At 34.2% G+C, this 20,425-nt stretch overlaps 1 protein-coding gene across 2 annotated transcripts; it reads left to right on the forward strand.

Moving 5' to 3' along the window:
- Positions 1 to 3,559: 3,559 nt before the first annotated feature.
- Positions 3,560 to 8,918, forward strand: LOC132189846 (uncharacterized). 2 transcript variants are annotated; one of them, XR_009441071.1, is made up of 3 exons: positions 3,560 to 4,195; positions 8,429 to 8,514; positions 8,625 to 8,918. XR_009441071.1 is itself a non-coding variant. In XM_059604660.1 (2 exons), the coding sequence occupies exon 1, from the start codon at positions 3,582 to 3,584 to the stop codon at positions 4,185 to 4,187; it is 606 nt and encodes a 201-aa protein (XP_059460643.1). In that variant the 5' UTR covers positions 3,560 to 3,581; the 3' UTR covers positions 4,188 to 4,195; positions 8,429 to 8,918. The 2 variants fall into 2 exon arrangements, 1 of the variants encoding a protein (XP_059460643.1); XM_059604660.1 differs by having other exon boundaries at positions 8,429 to 8,918.
- The last annotated feature ends 11,507 nt before the right edge of the window (positions 8,919 to 20,425 follow it).

Consider the following 20,425-nt stretch of genomic DNA (forward strand, 5'->3'; position numbering starts at 1 on the left):
CCTCACTCTCCAACCTCTGCCACTCGCTCCCTGAGAAGTCTCACATCTACAACTACTTCAAGCTTTGCTCTGCCACCAACGGCTTCCATCCCAGAACCTACACCTCCACCCCCTCCACCCACTTCTGGTGGTGCACTCTATAAGGCAAAAAAGCCATTGTTTTTCAGAGTAAGTTCCACCACAAGATCCAGAGGCCTCAGCTCAAGCAATGCCTTGGTATTATCTGTCGTGGCAACCACCTCAATGTCGTCAAGCTCCTCAGTGCTCCCATCTCCGGCGACCACATTTTCCTCATCTACAAGTTCATTGATGTCACAAACCTCGTAGCTTGTTTGCGGAACCTAGAAACCCCAACTACTCAGTGCTCTCCTCATGGATCTCCATAATGCAAATCGCCATGGATTTGGCGCACGGGCTCGATTACATTCAGAAAAACACTGACCTAAACATGAGCTTAGTGCACAAAGACAATGACAAAAGAGTGTATGAGAGTTGATCATAAATGAAAGAGAAATGCTATTGGATTAATATTTTTCCTATATTTGGTCCATCTCAGTTATCTCACCTTACAAATCAACCATTAGATTTGTAAACTTATGTGGACCCCACATAAGTCAACGGTAGATCTCTCAAATCTAATGGTTGATCTATTAAATTTGTAGGAGAATATGGACAAAATATGAAGAACTTATTGACTCTTGGCATTTCTAAAGAGATTATATATATAAGTAAAATTAATATTTTAATGATATAGGGAAAGATTAAGAAAAGCTATTGTAACGTGTATTTGAATAGAGAAGAAAAAAGTAATTTAATTGCTTGAATTTAAAGAAAAAGTAAGAAAAAATGTTGCTGGTGCTCAAACAAAGCAAATGACAAGGTTCTCTCCAAAGGGCTAATTAGCATATTTTACCTTTTAATTTTTTTAGAGACAGTGCTTTTTTTTTTTTTTTTTTTTTAATTATAATAGTTACAAAGGAAAAATTATATATATATTTTTTTAAAAAAAATAGTTCAATCGCATTCATTAATAAACGAGCATGAAATTCAAACAACACAGAACAAAGCTCTAAAACAACCATAGCCAAAGCTATGATGTTACAAGCGTTAAAGGTGACGTATTATATTCTAGACTCATATAAAATCTGCTAACCTATGACTAATTTCAAATTAAACAACATATCTGTGTCAAATAGACTCAAACTAATTCATAGATAGCTCTTATTCTTCGGCATTGAGGGCAGAAAACCTCAAGCCAAAACTCATCCTCCTCGACCCAAAAGCCAAGATAACGTTCACATCCACAACCCAAAGGTCTAGAACAAATCAATTACCTTGAAGGGTATCAGGTGGGCAGATCGAGAGAGAGGATCGATCATTATTACAAGCAAAAAACAAAACCGATACAAAAAAAAAAAAAAAAAAAAAAAAAAAAAAAAAAAAAAAAAAAAAGGAAAGTCAAACAAAATTATAGGGAAATAACCAACAAAAAAAAAGCACACTAAGAGGATGACAGCAATTGGAAAGAAGAGTCGATCACGCGCTCGCCAGAAACCGAAACCAGAAGGGGCATTGGAAGCTCATCGCGGTGGGGGGCGCGAGAAAAAGGCCCAGCAGAGGACTATGGGCGGCAGTGCAGGCGTGGAGGAGATCGGCGGCACACTCAAACAGAGGGAAAAGTTTGAGTGAAACCCCGTGAGCAACATCCACAAAGAGTACCTAAACAAGCATAAACAACAAAAGCAAAAACAGAAACAAACAAACACAAACTCTAAAAAAAAAACCAAGAAAATGAGAGAATACAAGAAAATAAAACAAAGAAACAAGAAACACAAAACAGAAACCACGTCGAGGAGGAAGGTTGCCAGGGAAAAATGGCCAGAACATGAAGAACTCGGACGGAGTCGAAGAGTACAGGCGGAAGGGTGAGTGACGAAGTGGGTTTGGCAAGGGCAAAAGATCCGGCAAAGAATGGCCAATCCAAAAGCCTAGAGCAAAAAAAGGGGATCAAAGGAGGGGGAAGCGGTAGAGAAGAAGGCAAAGGAAAAAAATTGCCCAAAGAGGTTGGGACATCAGATAAATAGGCTAACTCACCGGGAGATAGAGGGTGATGGGAGGGGAGGGGGGTTGGAGGGGGAGAACAAAGGTTCTTTCTCTCCGACGACACTCTATACTAGAGATGAAACCCTAGTAGAGAAGGGAGGGGGAAAACGTGAGGGGGTTGATATTCAAATATTAGAAGATGATGAAATAATACAGGAAAAATTATACTTGAGAGTAGGGATGGTCCGGATGGAACTACAAATTAAGGGCGGAATAAAAAATTTTGTGTGAGGGTCCAAAATTATGTAAATAAATAAATATGTAGATCTATGTGGGTGCGGCCCGCGCACACGAATCTTACATTTTGGCATTTTGCCAACTTCTTCTTCTTTTTGTAATTAAGGAGACAATAGGATATATTTGTGGAGCTTATTTCTCTATATGCTTTTTTATCGTGAAAATAAAAAACAAAGAAAATTAGACACATTTATAATAGTGAGTAATGGAGTCTTTTTGTCTTTTTCAAGTAAATACAAAATCTTAAATGTAGAGACGTAGTATGCTGCAGTTCGTGAACCCATGACCCACGAGAGTAGGGGTGGGTACGGATCGGATTGGGTCGGATATCGACCGTTTCTGCTATCCAATTTGTGCCTTACGAGTTTAAAAAGCCTACCTGTAATCTAGAGACAATTAATCCTATCTGCTGGGTTTCGGGTTTTGCGGGGCGGGTATTTCTGGGCATGGCTTATTTTTCTTGGTTTTTTTTTTTTTAAATTCATTTTTTTTCATTTGAGAGCAAGAGAGAGATCCGAAGACGAAGAGAGAGCGAAACAACGACAAAGAGAGAGTGCAAGACAGAGACATAGAGAGAGCAAGACAGAGCAGAAGACAGAGCAGAGTAGTGAGAGAGAGAGCAAGAGGCGAGAGAGAGAAAAGAGAGGGTGGAGGCGGCTCAAAGAAGAGAAGAAAACTAGAACTAGGGTTTTTTTTCTTTTATTTGTTGATAAGCGGGGCGGAGCAGGTACTCGCGCCCCAAAATTTGTTCTACTCGAAATACGTCCCATCCTACACGGATTGGAAGAAATTCAACCCATATCCACAAAAAACAATCTAAATCTAGGCGAGCAGGCTAGATCGAGGCAGATCAGAGTAGGTTTGCGGGATGAGTGTGTTTTTGCCCATCCCTACACGAGAGGGTTACACCTCCTCAGGACCACATCAGCAACAAAACTGCCTCTTATTTCATAATTTTTTAATTATGAAAAGATAAATGATGAAATTTATTTTATTTTTAATCATTTTCATAACCATTGAATTTATATAGAGTCCATAAATTTAATGGTTAATATATTAAATTTATAGAATAAGATAAGTACTTTCATCCTTAAAAAAATCCTGGGTTTTCTAGATACGAAACAGTATTTTAATTTTAGAGGTGTATTAATTTTATTTGATAAAACACATTACACATCTATACAAAACAAAATTTAAATTCTAAAAGATGGAATCAAAAACCCCTACCACCACCACGCACCATGAGCGAACGCGAACGCGACCGCGACCGCGACCGCGACAGAGACAGAGACAGAGAGAAACGACGAGACAAGGAGGAGCGGGACCGAGAGCGCAGCCGCGTCAAGAGATCTCGTACGCCCGAGCGCAGCCGACCCTCCCGGCACACCCGTTCCCGCACGCGCTCCCCCGATCGGTACCGCTCACGCACCCCGGACGACCGCTCCAATAGGCGCAGCCACCGCCACATCCACCACCGTTCCCCTTCGCCCAAGCGCAGCCGCCGACGCAGCCACTCCACCGACGACAAGGAGCACCAGAAGGCCGTCGCCGACTTTGTGGACGGAATCGCAAAAGAACAACAGCAGCAACAACAAAAGCATAAGAGCAAGGACGGGGTTAATGGTGCAGGAGGAGAAGAGGGACAGGTGGAGGAGGGTGTGGACGAGGACGAGCTTGAGATGATGAAGAAGTTTGGGATCCCCACCGGATTCGATTCCACCAAGGGCAAGCCGGTGCTCGGAGCCGACGTGAGCGGCATCAGAGCCGTCACAAAGCGCCAGCCCAGGCAGTATATGAACCGCCGCGGCGGCTTTAATCGTCCGTTGCCGGCCGAGCGCAACCGCTGATATTGGGAGTATGCCTCTTTTACTCTTCAATTTCTTGCTCTTTTTTTGTTTTTGTTTTATTTGCTGTACGTTGGATTTTCGAGTATGTGGGACTTTGTGCCCTAGGGTTTAATAGTTTCGTAACTATTTGAATTCCTACGCAATTGAGTGATTATTAGAGCTTGAGCTTCTTTTTTTTTCCTTTGAGCTGCTTTGACTGAGGTAGTGGTTGGTTCTTTTTAAAAGCATTGCTCGACTCCTTGAATAAATTGTGATGTATGATTTCAAATGTACATGTGTTTTTAAGAGATAATTGATCAGTACAAACAAACGCACTAATGTTTAAATTTACATGTAAATTGAAATTTTATAAGGGTATATACTAGGTTTAGCATTTACATTGCAGTATGATGTTGGAATTAGCATAACATTGTAGTTTTGGCTAAGATTTTTTATGCGCATTGAAAGAGATTTATAGTTACGTTCTCTATCTCGAATGTCAACAACATGCCTTTTTCCATTTCTGGAGGGGTCCCTTGTGAACCCGAGAGTCTATGCCTACCAGATGTTCTGGAAGGTTCTGTGAATGGCTTTGGTAGAGTAGTGTGCAAGTTTTTTTGAGGGAAACATCACAGTCATCCCTGAGCCCATCAGTCCAGTGATTGTGGTTTCTTCTGAAAGCAAAGAGGGTGCTCTCTGTGTCGCCTCTATGAGTTCCGCTTTCAACTCAACCCCCGTGTGAGTCCAGTCCATATCTCCTCAGTTCCGTTGGAGGAGTTTGGGCTTTCTCAAGAGTCTATGGCTCCAATGATGATTCTGATAGGCATTATTTGTGGGAGGAGTTGTCAGGGGTCTTCAGAATGTGGGAAGTTCCTTGGTGCATCGGAGGAGATTTCAATGTTACCTTTTTCCCAAACGAAAGAGTTGGGGTGTCTCCATTAACCTCTACAAATGTGGGAATTCTTAAATTTCATTTCAGAGTAGGGGTTGATGGATATTCTGTTGGCTGGAGGTTCTTTCACAGGTTCTTTCACATGGTCTCATAATCAAGACCAAACCCCACCCCCCCCCCCCCCTCTCTCTACGTCCAGGATTGATAGATTCCTTGTTTCTCCACATTGGAATAGCATTTCCCATACTTGATCTAGCGCTGTCTTCTTTGCCCCTTATCAGATCATTTTCCCATATTGCTTGATAGTGGAGGTATGTCCAGAGGATCATGCTCATTTAAATTTGAGAACATATGGCTAAAGCTTTTGTAGATATGGTGAAACAATGGTGGGATTAATATCAGTTCTTTGGCACTCCCTGTTTTGTTTTTGCTAATAAAGTAAAACAACTGAAGTTTGACTTGATACACTGGAATAAGGAAGTCTTTAAAAATATAGAGGAGAGTAAGAAGTCCTTATTAGAGGAGATCTAGGTTCTTGATTGTTTAGAAGAGAGATTTATGGTAGAAGAGGTGAGAGTCAGGAGGGCTAAGGTAAAAACAAATTTGGAGAATGTTGCTTTATGCAAGGTCAGCTGGAGGTAGAAGTCTAGGGCGACCTGATTAAAAGAAGGGGATCATAACACTAGATTTTTTTCCATTGTCTTGCCAATTCTCACAGCCAAAACAACTTTATCTCTAGTCTTTGCATTGACAGTAGTGTTACTTTCGATCAAGAAGCGATCAAAGATACAATCACTCAATACTTCAAGAATCTTTTTACCAAAGCAGCTACTTGGCGCCAAATTAGATGGCTTGGAGTTCCCTTGTTTAGATTCTGCAAAAGCGGATTGGTTGGAGAGACCATTTCAAGAGGAGGAAGTTCTTCAGGCATCAGTTAGTATGGATGGCGACAAAGCACCGAGTCCTGACAACTTCACTATTGCTTTTTCTTCGATCTAGTTAGGCTGTAGTATATGTTCCTAACTTCTCCTTATTGGATCCTGGAGATTTGTTTAATTTTTAGATATATAAGGCGATTGTCTCTTTTGTATACTTTTCGTGTACGAGGGTTTTGCCCTTTTCTTTCAATAAAATTACTATTCATTAAAAAAAAGAAAAAAAATCAAAACTTAAACCATTGTATCACTATTACTACATCTCATCCCATTCGACTCGCCCTTTTGGGAAAACAATGAGGGGCGAGTCGAATACTCAATAAGTATATAATGTATCTACTTATTGAGTATTCGACTCGCCCTTTGTTTTTTAAAACATAAAAAACAAAGGGCGAGTCGAATACTCAATAAGTAGATACATTATATAGTAATTGAAGTTGGAAACATTTTTCATTATGAAAACATCATAAGGCACAAGTAAAACATTCACACATATTATAAACATTATTTTTCTTTAATTTCTTGAATGGCCGACACACAATTATGTCTTGTGTATAAGGGTTGGCGATGACAAAGATCTCAACTCCACTCTCGTGGCCACAAGTGAAGCCACGCCTAATATATGGACATAACTCGATAAACGAGGCACTCGAGTGAGCCTTTCTTGGTAGACCATGTGAGATGGTTGTCCATGCCCATTTGCTTTGATAACATTGCACATCATTTCATATAGCCGAAAAACAATTTAAAACCTTTCATGTATTCATACAATCGTTTTCTTTTTTCTTTCCTTTCATTCACTTTTTATCAAGTATCATAACATAGCGGAAGCATGCACATAGAATCATTTGCATTTAAACCCTTTATTAACGTATAGTATTGGATGCATAATAGGGGTTACCAAAAAAAAAAAAAAGAAGCCAACATTATATCGTATAGCTTGAAGACAATTTTAAGCAAAACATTGCATCGACATTGTGAAGAAAGTAATGCACTATCTTATATAATTACCTCGTTCTTAGCTTCAAGAATTTCAACACATCTCACTTAGCAACCTTAATAGATAGATATCACCATAATCTTCCCTGTTGCAATTGTCATCAAGTGGTGTGCTACCTGCATTTCTGGTCATTATAGAAATCACCATAATCTTGTTCGTATCACAAATATTCAAGTATGGTAATAGAACAAAAGGAAAGATTGACCGACGGTAAAATCCACTTGGTTTCCAGGCATCAGAAATCTTGTGTATGAGGCCAACTTTTGCAAAGAATTCACTTTGAACTCGCTAATTTGCAGATGGGAGGGAACTATGCCCTGCTATCCATTGACTCCTATATCTCAGGCCTTGCTCAAGGTGGAGCTATGGAAAATTAACCCTACTGGTGCTTCTTGTTCACCAACCTATTTGTTCTATTTGTCAATCGCTGGACTAGAAGTTTGGCTTGGTTCTTGATGTTTCATTATTCTCTTGCTGTTTCCTTTGTGAATCTCAAGACTAGAGGCTTGGTTATATTCTGGATGATTGTATTATTCCTTTGCTTTTCAGTGGAGGCTATCCTAGTGGGACAAGGTAGAGTTAAAACAAGTCTTGATATATATGTCATTATATGTACCATTGAACCCACAGGAAAGTGAAGATGATTCATTAATATCAAGTACTTTATTATCGAAGGCATGCTCTCTCTTGTTTGATTCTATCTTTCTCTCTCTTCCTCCCCCTTCTCTTTCTTCTTCTTTTCTGGCTGTATATCACTATTCTCTGCGCTATACAATTCTTCCAAGATGTCTTTTTATTAATCCTAGACCTAAATTCCACAACCCTCTTCCTAGATCTTTAAAACCCTTAAAACTTTCCTTAACCTGTAGCCAGCAAGTAACCCATTAAATCTAACCTGAAACCCTTCAAATAGGCTGCGGTCTAGAAACCATAATATACATTCTTATAGAACTCCAGGCCCTTTAACTGCCAGATTTCCTGACCTTAGCCCAACATTTAGGAATGCATGAGTAGGTTATCAAATCTGTAAAAAGTCACCGAGTATGGAAGAGTGTGGTGTTTGCCCAAATTTGACATGTAATGACTTTGCCTATTTCCGTTTTTAGTATATTTTGGTATTACATGTTAAGGATGTGGAGTCATTAAGGGCATGAAAGTGTGGAATGTTATCATGGTCGAGCTAAAATTAGTAAAATCGAGTATCTTTGGAAGTGGGTAGACTCTTCAAAAGCGATGCTGTGTATCTTCTGCTGTTCATACAATTTTTTTTATGTCATATGTTTGTAGAAGCTTTGGTGTGGGGTGTATGTTTACTGTGTTTCTAAAAAGTTTTTAGGTTGATTTGTGTTCTACAAAATTCTTGTTTCTGGAATTGAGACAAGCTGAGAAACATTTATGGGTCTTCAATTAAACATCACTTTTGTTCTCTTTCCAGATGGGTAGTTTAGTCTTGCAAGAATTGATCAGGTGCCAACTTGGATTCTTGGAGCCCACGGTTAGGACTGAAGCGACTGAGGCCATGTAAGACTTTTCATTTGTTTTTTTTTTTTTTTTTTTGGTATTGAGCATCTGGTGACTGCTTTCTTGAGACTCTGATTATTGTATTTTATTTTTCTATATATTGTTGGTAGTGATTAAATGGCTGGCCTCATATATTATTATATCGGGGATTACTCGTATGGTCCCTCTGAGATGTCGTGTGCTGTATGCAATGAGATGATCCTAGCATCTAATCTGTGGACTTCTTGACTAGTCAATTTATTCAAGTCCTTGGCTACTTGGCCATATCTTGTGAGAGTGCAATGTTTCGAGGACCCAATATGTTTTTTTTTGTCAAGACAGCTATGCTTTCTTTTATCACAAATGGATGAGAACACACAGATGGATATCATGTGTAAATGTGTTTGTTTTGCTTGTATTTCTGTTCTCCGGTCAAGTATGCATTTTTGCGTGTGTTTCTTTTGGGCATTAATTTTGATGTTTGATAGAAGAGGGAGCCGACTTGCTTTACAGTTCAAACATAGCAGAGTGGGATTGAGGTGGTTGTGGTACACCGATGGTGGGGTTGGTTACTTACCATGCATGTGGGAATGTTCCAGAGCCATATGTTTGTTTATTTATGTTATTGGGTTAATTACCTTTTCTCCTCCTCAACTATTACCACTCATTTACACATGGTCTAAACGAGTTACTACATATCACACTCAACCGCTTTAAATTATCATTCCTAAGTTCAAAAACTAAATTTACTTGAATACTCTTAGAGTTTAAAAATAAATAAAGGAAAATTTCCAAAAATAAAAAAATAAAAAATAAAAAATAAAAAATAAAAAATAAAAAAAGTAAAGAATTTATAAAAAAAAAAAATTAAAATTAAAAAAAGGAAGTATTCTGTGACCCGGGTTTGATCCCCGCCTATGATGCTTTTTTTTTAAAAAAAAAAAAAGTACAAATTTGGTACTTTCTTTTTTGGGGGGGGCGCATAGAATCTGGGGAAGCAACCGCCGGCCCATTGCCCACTTCTTTTCTTCCTTCTTTTTCCCCTCCCCTGCTGATGCTACCCACTCCCCTTTTCTTCTCCTTCTTCCATCTTCTTCTCTTTCTCTATTTAATCCCCTTTACAGAGACAAAAACAGAGTGGGAAAGAGAGAGGCAGGGAGAAAGAGGGGGGGATTTCGAGAGATTGAGGGAGAGCGTGAGTGATTGACGAGAGGGAGGGGCTGGGCGAGACAGAAAGGGGTGAGAGCGCATAGAATATTTGCATAATCTACACTCCATTTCCTACGTGATTTTTGAAAGAGAAGATTGTTATGCTTCTCTTTGGAAGAAAAGAACTTACGATCGTTTGGGTCTTCATTTAGCAAGAACATCTTAGAAGGAAGTATGGAAGTTTACAGTACAGAGTTCTTGGTGGTGGCTACTAGCGAGAACTGTGGAGGTTTTAAACAAAGCATTTGATTTGTTTGGGAAAAAAAGCTTGTTCATTTAGGTGGAAAGAATCAAGAATTTGTTTAAGCCAGTGGCTCGTCCTCTCTGCAATCTGCAGAGCAGAATTCTCCCTAGTTTTTCCACAAAACTAGTTGTCCCACATTGCTCAGTTAAAGCAAACTCTCAACATTTATTATCTATAAATAGGATGGGTTAGCCAGAAGCAAACACACAACTTGGTGCAAGCTCATGTGCAATCTAGCTAGCTTTTTAGATGTGTTAGTTTATTAAAGTTTAAAATTTATCTAAGCAAGCTTTTTGGCCCATGTGCAAGCTAGCTGGCTACTCGTGAGTTCATGCTTGCACAAGGAACTTCCCTTGATGAGTTTAGCTAAGCCCAATTTTTTATTTTTTTTTTTTAAAAAAAAAAAAAAAAAAAAAAAACCTGTTAACCGTTAACCAGTTTAATTAACCGCTAACCAGGCGGTTAATGGAGGCGATTAGTAAATTTTACTAACCGCCTTTTCCCTCCTAGTCATGCCTTTTAGGTTGGCCAATGCACCTACTATCTTTATGGACATATGAACAAAGTGTTCCAAAATTATTTGTATTGGTTTGTGGTGGTGTTCATCAATGACAACCTAGTGTGAATGGTGTTGTAAGTGCTCTAGGAGAAGAGCTTATACGCAAAGCTAAGAAATGTGAATTTTGGTTTGAAAAGTTTCATTATGTTAGGACATTTTTCAGTTTAACAGTTTTCGATTGGTGTGATTTGCACATGCTTAGTGTTCTTTGAAACGTCCTTGATTTTTAATCTTTGCGCTACTACAAGACAATAACCAATTAAGAGAATTCATCGGCCGGTCTCACTCCGATGTCTAAGTCAGTCTTTCAAGAAGAGCATGCTCATTGCACAATATTTCAGTCTAGGGTTTATACCAGGAATAGGGGCAAGGCTGGCTCAATGTATTTTGGGGCCTTAGGCAAAACTTTGAAATTGGGCCTAAGTTTATTTATTTTTTCTTTTTTTTTAAAGTAACAAATTTTTTGATTTTTTTGGGTCAATTTTTTTTTTTTAAAAAAAAGTATATATATATATAGTTAAAAATTCTTCTTCTCGCTTTTTGAGATGCAAAATTTCTGATTAAGTTTTTATATTCAAGATTTTCTAACATCTTTTTTTAAATTGATAATATGGCTAATCCATTTAATCTCTCTTGTGACATTGTTGATCTTAGGTAGGATTTTATCAATTTTAATTTTGAAAAACTTCTTTTTGCACAAGCAACTGTAGCAGGTATTGTCAATAAAATTCTATAAGTAATACATGCATTTGGAAAAGAATCAAGTCTTTTTATATAATTTAATGTCAATTTGAGCACTTTCTTCTATTTGTAAAATTTCTTTTAAAACTTTTAGTTCTGAAAATAAATCTAAACCATCAAGATCATGTTTTAGGAAACCTTCTAGATTAAGACATTTATTTTGCAAACCATCATCATCTAGTGATTTTAATTTCTTAAAATTAAATCAAAAATCAAAAATATTTTCGTATATTTGAAATTGTTAAAAGCTACTTTGAATCGAAGAAATAGCTTGATCTACTATATATAAGAAGTAATCAATTCTAAAAAAATTCTTCAGCAGCTTGTGTTGTCTCGTCATTAGCATTCTCATCAAACTGTTTCTTTCTACGAATTACACGTTTTTCACAAAAAAACAGGTTCTATTTCCATTATGGTTGCAATTTCTTTAGATGAAATCATAGCCGATGCAAATCCAGTTTCTCTATAAGTTTTAAAATAGGAAATAAGATTTTATTGATCTATAGCAACATCAATATGCATATCTTTCAATTGTAAAGTTTTAGTAACAGTATTAATAGCAAATAAAATATCATACCAAATAGTCATACTCAATAAGAATTCAAAACTTTTAATCTCATAGGTTGTTAAACAATTAGCTTCACTTTTTGTTTTAGGATCTTCACTTGTTTTTGCTAATTGTAGTAGAGCCTCTCTTATTTGTGGAGTTTGAAATTTTATTCCTTTTATTCTTTCAATCCGACTTTCTCAACGTGTTTGTGATAATGGCTTAAGAGTTAAACTTGACACATTATTTAGTAATATTTTCCATCGTTTTGTAGATGATGAAAACAAAGTATATATACGTTTTGCAATTCCAAAAAAAGATATAACTTTAGGACATGAATTAGCAATATCACATAGTACAAGATTAAGACTATGACAACCACAAGGTATGTAAAATGCTTTAGGATTTATATATAGTAGTCTTTTTTGCACCCATCGTTTTCCCTTCATATTAGATCGATTATCATAGCCTTGTCCTCGTATATCACTAATGTTAAGTTCAATTTTTTGATTAACCCAATCATTTCAATAAAAAGACCTTCTCCAGTAGTATCATCTACTGTTATAAATTCTACAAAATGTTCTTCTACTTTTATTGGATTTTCTAAAATATTAACACATCTTAGAATGAGAAACATTTGTTCTTGATGACTTGCATCCGGGGTACAATAAAGTATAATTGAAAAATATTTTGCTTCTCTAACTTTTTTAATAATACTCCATTTTACTTATGTTGCTAACAAATGTATCAATTCATTTTGTGTATTATGTCCAAGATAATGATTATGAATTTTTTCATCTTTAATACGACGAATATGCTCTTGCATTACTGTGTCAAATTTTGCAATCATTTCAATTAAACTTAAAAAATTTCCATTATTTTCTTGGTAAATCTTTTTATTTTGTCCTCTAAATGCCAAATTATTCTTACCAAGATTCTTTACTACAGCAATAATTCTCAATAATACTCTTTTCCAATGATCTTTTTCTTTGTTAAGTTGTTCTTGGACATTTTTATCAATTGTTTTATTTTTTAGCAATCTCATTTTTAAATCAATCCAGTCATTCATGTTAGTAATATGTTCATTGGTTGTTTAATGACTTTTTAGTTTAGCACTAAGATTTTTCCAGTCATTAATTCATTCATTAGCTAGTTGCATTCTATTAAGTTTTGAATTAAACAACTTGCAACAAAAACAAAATACTCTATCTTAGGGGTGCAAAGGCGGTTACGGTTAGCGGTTAGTGGCAATAACCGCTAACCGTAACCGCCCTAGCGGTTAGTGGCCGGTTAGCGGTTAGTGAAATAGATAACCGCCCGCTAACCGCTTTTTTAAAATTGGGCTTTTTTTTTGGGCTTTTTGGGCTTTTTTTTACCCTCATTTTTTTTTCTTGTATTTTTAATATCTTCTTGGGCCCAATTGCTATAAATATTTGAATTGTCATTGGATCATATGATTAAGTGTTGATCTTATAAACTTACAAACAAACAAAAATACTTCAATTGTAGTTATAAGTAACACATTGTTTAATCCAATGTCAATTACTTAATTTGATATTATATGAATCACATTGTCATTGTCATTGTACATGAATAATTGATTAAGTATTGGAATTGTAATTGGATCATATAGTTAAATATTTATCTTATACATTTATATTATTCAATATGCATATAATATAACTATAAGCAATTATATATATATATATAAAAAAATTCAAAATTGTTCAAAATTGTTAATTTTCTTTTTTTTTTTCTTTCAAAAAATGGTTAAATTTCTTTTTCTAAAAAATGTTCAAAAAATACATTAATACTTCAATTGTGATTATAAGTAACACATTGTTGAATCTAATGTCAATTACTTAATTTGATATTATATAATCATATAGTCTCATTAAATTATATCATATGATTCATATGATTAATTATTTAAATTCTTATCATATTTACTTATAATCTTTTTTCTTTGAATTGAACTTAATATCTAATGGTAAATGGTAATGTTCAAACTCCTAAATCCTAAATTCCTAAAGTATCTAATAATGCTTTAATTAAATTGTAGACTTGTAGTTATAAGTAACATATTGTTTAATTCAATTGAATCAATTGTGATTATCATTGTACATGAATCATATGATTAACTTGTAGACTTATGACTTATGAGTTATGTCATATTATATATGTATTATTTATTATTATATAATCATATGATTTAATGATCAAGTCATCATGTGATATAATCATATCAATTATAGTGATAATATATAAATTACTAAAATTATAATGATAATACATTAATACTTAAATTATGTTTATAAGTAACACATTGGTCATTGTTTAATCCAATGTCAATTACTTAATTTGATATTATACGAATCATATCATCATTGTACATTAATAATATGATTCACTTGAAGTCTTGAATAAAGTATTTGAATTGTCATTGAATCATATGATTAAGTATTGATATTATACATTTATATTATTCATATACATATGTAGACTTATATAGACTTATAGGTTTATAACATACATTGGAAATAAGTCTCTAGATATTTAATTGTTGTATTAGTATGAATTAGTATACTTATGAGTTATGTCATATTATATATGTATAATTTGTTATTATATAATCAAATGATTTAATAATCAATCTCATGTGATATAATCATATAAATTATAGTGATAATATATTAATACTCAAATTGTGATTTAATTATTTTTTAAAAAAAATTGTGATTTAATGATCAAGTGATTATATGATATAATCATATAAATTATAGTGATAATATATTAATACTCAAATTGTGATTTAATTATTTTTTTAAAAAATTGTGATTTAATGATCAAGTGATTATGTTATATGTATAAATATTTTTATAATTATAATTATAAAAATATATTATATAAAAAGGCGGTTAGCGGTTAGCGGTTACGGTTAGTAGACCCAATAACCGCTAACCGCTAACCGCTAGGCGGTTATGGCGGTTAGGCGGTTAGCGGTTAATGCGGTTAAACGGTTAGGCGGTTAGGCGGTTGGCGGTTATAGCGGTTAGCGGTTAGCGGGCGGTTAAAAACCGCCCGCCTTTGCACCCCTACTCTATCTACATCTTTTGAATAGACTAGCCATTTTCTATTATGTTGCTCTCCATTTGATAATTTTTGTTTATAATATGTATTAGAAAAATGCCTAGAGTTCTCATCTTTAGGAAAATCTATAGTATTGTATCTTATTGGACCATTTTTTTACTAACAAATCCCTTAATTTTGCATCAATATTTTTCCATTAGCTTGGGTCATAAATATTTGTAGCAATAGAGTTAGATACATCAATAATATTTTCATTATCTTCTAATTCTTTTTGATGAGTTTCTTTCATTTATGAGTTTTTCACCTAAATTATCCTCAATATTTTGTTTATATTTTGTTTATTGCTAATAACAAATTTATTTAGAGCTCCTATTTGAGATTCAGTCAATTTGCCTACTTTTCTCATCTTTATTTTTTTTTTATTATTATTATTTTAATTTTTTAAGTTTTTCATATCCAAATGCATATTTTCTAGTAGACATGTTTAATTAAAAATACTAACAAATTAAACAAACATGATTTATCAAAAAAAAAATTATGACTATAATAAAATAAATCACAAAAATAGAACAATAAAACTTGACTTGGCAAAGGAATTATGAAGCAGTTCTTGGAGACAGGACAAGCGACTCGGAGAAGAAGAGAAAATTAGCACTTGGCAGATGAGATAAGCAGGGAAGAGAAACTCAAGAAAGGGCAAGCAAAAATGAGAGGTAGAGTAGCAGATAGAGAGATTCTGGTATTTAAAATGCCTATGGTAAGCTTACTAGGCTGGCAGCCAGCATTATACTCGAGTCTATATTTTTGGTTGTTGGCTTTCCCTAGATAATAAATAGGAAATAAATCAATAATATTTTATTTGTAATGATTAGATTTTCTCACCAAAAACAAAAGAAATTCCATAAAGAGCATAATGTAGGCGTGTAGGCGTTAGGCGCCTAAGGCTTTAGGCATGTAAGCCTTTAAGGCTTTGTCCCTTTTCTATTTATTATTATTTTTTTCTTGAATTATTTTTAGAATTTATAATGAGCTTATTAATTGAGGCCTTAAATTTTAATGAAAATTTTTTTTTGGGCCCTATTAAAAAAAATTTGGGCATTCAGGCTCAAATTTTTTTTTTTTTTTTGGGCCTTATTAAATTGAGGGCCCTAGGCGAGGGCCTAACTTGCCTAGGGCTTGAGCCGGCTCTGTATAGGGGCTTATTTATAAGTTAAAATAAATAAATAAACAAAAGACAATATGGATTTGCTTGTCTTTTGTTTTGTTTTTCTTTTTTGTTTTTTTTTTTTTTATCCTGATGCAAAAACTGTCTCTTAACTCTTCAATCGCTTCCATTTGTTGTTGCACTGGCTCTAGTTCTTCTATCATATCTACACATTCTTGGCTCTCAATTTCTATAATTTTTTTGTGCAATTGGGTCAAAATTTCTCCTTATTTCCTCAAATTCCCTCTTTAATGATCTATTAAAACCTGTATACTTTTTGGTTAGGGCTGGCTCAAGCCCTAGGCGAGATAGGCCCTCGCTTAGGGCACCCAATTTAATATGGCCCAAAATAAAAAAATTAAAAAAAAAAAAAAAATTGAGCCAAAAAAATTTGGAAATTTTTTTTTTTATTTTGGACCAAAAAAAAAAATTGAAGGCCCAAATTTTTTTTTAAATAGGGCCCAAAAAAAATTTTCATCAAAATTTAAGACCTCAATTTAATAAGGCCCAATTAAAAAGCCCATTATAAATTCTAAAAATAATTCAAGAAAAAAAAAAGGGACAAAGCCTTAAAGGCCTTACATGCCTAAAGCCTTACACGCTTACATCATGCACTTTCTGGAATTTCTCTGTTTTTTGTGAGAAAAATCTAATCATTACAAATAAAATATTATTGATTTATTTCCTATTTATTATCTAGGGAAAGCCAACAGCAAAAAATATAGACTCGAGTATAATGCTAGCTGCCAGCCTAGTAAGTCTACCATGGGTATTTTAAATACCAGAGTCTCTCTATCTGCCACTTTATCTCTCCTCTTTGCTTGCCCTTTTCTGAGTTTCTCTTCTCTATCTATCTCATCTGCTAAGTGCTAATTTTTTCTTCCTCTCCGAGTCTCATATCCTGTCTCCAAGAACTGCTTCATAATTTCTTTGCCAAATTAGGTTTTATTGTTCTATTTTTGTGATTTATTTTATTATAGTCATAATTTTTTTTGGATAAATCATGTTTGTTTAATTTGTTAGTATTTTTAATTAAATGTCTACTATAAAATATGCATATGGATTTGAAAAACTTGAAAAAAAACGAGAGAGAGAGAGAGAGAGAGAGAGAAAAGTAGACAAATTGATTGAATTTCAAAGAGGAGCTCTAAATAAATTTGTTAAGAACAAATGTCTCTCATTCTAAGATGTGTTAATATTTCAGAAAATCCAATAAAAGTAGAAGAACATTTTGTAGAATTTATAACAGTAAATGATACTATTGGAGAAGGTCTTTTTATTGAAATGATTGGGTTAATCAAAAAATTGAACTTAACATTAGTGATATACGAGGACAAAGCTATGATAATGGATCTAATATGAAGGGAAAAGAACGAGGGGTGCAGAAAAGACTACTAGATATAAATTCTAAAGCATTTTACATACCATGTACTATGTGAGTCTTAATCTTGTATTATGTGATATTGCTAATTCATGTCTTAAAGCTATATCTTTTTTTGGAATTGTACAACGTATATATACTTTGTTTTCGTCATCTACAAAACGATGGAAAATATTACTAGATAATGTGCCAAGCTTTTAACTCTTAAGCCATTATCACAAACACGTTGGGAAAATTGGATTGAAAGTATAAAAGCAATAAAATTTCAAACTCCACAAATGAGAGGCTCTGCTACAATTAGCAAAATTAAGTGAAGATCTTAAAACAAAAAGTGAAGCTAATTGTTTAAAAACCTATGAGATTGAAAGTTTTGAATTCTTATTGAGTATGACTATTTGGTATGATATTTTATTTGCTGTTAATACTGTTAGTGAAAATTTACAATCGAAAGATATACATATTGATGTTGCTATAGATCAATTAGAAGGTCTTATTTCCTATTTTAAAACTTATCGAGAAACTGGATTTACATCGGCTATGATTTCATTTAAAGAAATTGCAACCATAATAGAAATAAAATATGTTTTTCGTGAAAAACGTGTAATTCGTGGAAAGAAACAGTTTGATGAGAATGCTAATGACGAGACAATACCATCTGCTGAAGAATCTTTTAGAATTGATTACTTCTTATATATAGTAGATCAAGCTATTTCTTCAATTCAAAGTAGGTTTGAACAATTTCAAATATATGATAATATTTTTGGTTTTTTATTTAATTTTAAGAAATTAAAATCACTAGATGATGATGGTTTGCAAAATAAATGTCTTAATCTAGAAGGTTTCCTAAAACATGATCTTGATGGTTTAGATTTATTTTTAGAACTAAAAGTTTTAAAATAAATTTTACAAATAGAAGAAAGTGCTCCAATTGACATATTAAATTATATGAAAAGATTTGATTCTTTTCCAAATGCATGTATCGCTTATAGAATTTTATTGACAATACCTGTTACATTTGCTTGTGCAGAAAAAAGTTTTTCAAAATTAAAATTGATAAAATCCTACCTAAGATCAACAATGTCACAAGAGATATTAAATGGATTAGCTTATTATCAATTGAAAAAAAAAGATGTTAAAAAATATTGAATATAAAAACTTAATCAAAAATTTTGCATCTCAAAAAGCAAGAATATATATATATATATATATATATATATATATTACTTAAAAAAAAAAAAAGTTGTTACTTTTTTTAAAAAAAAAGTTAGGCTCAGTTTTAAATTTTGCCTAAAACCTCAAAATACATTGAGCCGGCCTTGCTTTTTACCATTTCATTCATTTTTAGAAATAACTCTCGTTGCCATCCATCGAAGGATTGAAGGGCTTTGATACCAATTATAACAGTGTTTTAGGTTTCTATACTCTAATTGAATGGAAATGATTCTTGAGATGTAAATTGTAATGGAAAATTGGATGAAAACTTTAGTGAATTGTATTGATGAAAAATTGGGTTAGAATTTCGAGGAAAGCTTAACCTCCAAGAAAGGTACAACCGGTCCCACAAATACACATATGGGCCGATCCTACAATTAGTCTAACAACTAAGATAGGTCACAACCCACTACTCATATCGGCCCATTTACAACACATACAACTCAATTACAAAACTCACACCTACTAAACACGCCATTACCATCAGACCTATTAAAGAAAGAAGAATGTTAGGCTTAAAAAATTATTTACAAAAAAAATCTCTCATAAAGTGATGTGATATAACATAATTGAAAAGAAGATGTAGCATAGATATTTTCGATTTCGGTAACTTTCAATGTTAGACACAAAAAGAGGCTTTTAGAACTAGAAGCATTCACTGCTGTGTTTGGTTCGAACGACGGTGTGTTTTACATTTTTGTTCAACCATTTTGGAGTTGGTCTAATCTGTACTGACCAAACGGCAGCTACCTAAACAGTTGAGTTGAGCCATGTCATCTTCATGTCGGCAACTTCTGTCAAAAAGGAGAAATGCTTCAGTGCAATACAATGCCTACATTTAGCTTATTTTTAGTGACGTGACAGATGAACAATCATATGAAAGGGACGATTGAAATTTAAAATTTGAATTTCAATTATGTCACTCTCACTAAATATGGGTCAAATGTAAGCATTTTATTGCACTGTAACATACCTCGTCAAGAAATTAACTATCTGTATACTTAAAAAGGGGCCGGGGGGTGCTAATTAACTTATAGTTATTCTGCGGCCCACGGCCCACCACATCTTGGAAACAAGGGGCGTGCCACGCTGTAATGGAATTTGGAACACCTTGCCCCACCAAAAAGGAGCCGAAAACTAGGGGTGTCAACCCGGTCCGGTTTCCCGGTTTTTGGCCAAAACCGGAACCGGAACCGGGGTACCCCGGTTCTCAATTTTGAGAAACCGGAACCGGAACCGGGACCCCGGTTACCGGCCGGTTCCGGTATTACCCGGTCCGGTAACCGGTTTTTTTAAAAAATTGATTTTTGGGCTTATTTTAGGTATTGGGCCTAAAATAAGCCAATTTTTTTTCATAAGTTGGCCCATTTTTTTAAAAATCTATTAGTTTCTTTGTCTAAATTAAAGGGGCTTTGTTGTGATTATTCCAAATAATTAAAAAATAAACCTTAAAAAGTCCAAAAATCCTAAAAAATCATTATTTTTGCCTATTTGGGCCTTAGAAATAAAAATTTAATTTTTTAAAATACCCTAAACCTAAACCTAAGTGTAAAAAATATTAATATATATAATATATATATTAATATATAAATATAATAATATATAAATATTATTAAATAAAATGGAAACCCGGTTCCGGTATTCCCGGTAAAAACCGGGTACCAAAAACCGGTACCGGAACCGGGGTACCCGGTTTTTAGATTTTTCAAACCGGAACCGGAACCGGGACCCCGGTTTCCCGGTTT

This window comes from Corylus avellana, chromosome ca8, assembly GCF_901000735.1.
Source record: "Corylus avellana chromosome ca8, CavTom2PMs-1.0".
NCBI lineage: Eukaryota > Viridiplantae > Streptophyta > Magnoliopsida > Fagales > Betulaceae > Corylus > Corylus avellana.

Bases quoted from the DNA above. Each gene is read 5' to 3' on its own strand.
- LOC132189846 (XM_059604660.1), top strand. From the start codon at position 3,582: ATGAGCGAACGCGAACGCGACCGCGACCGCGACCGCGACAGAGACAGA.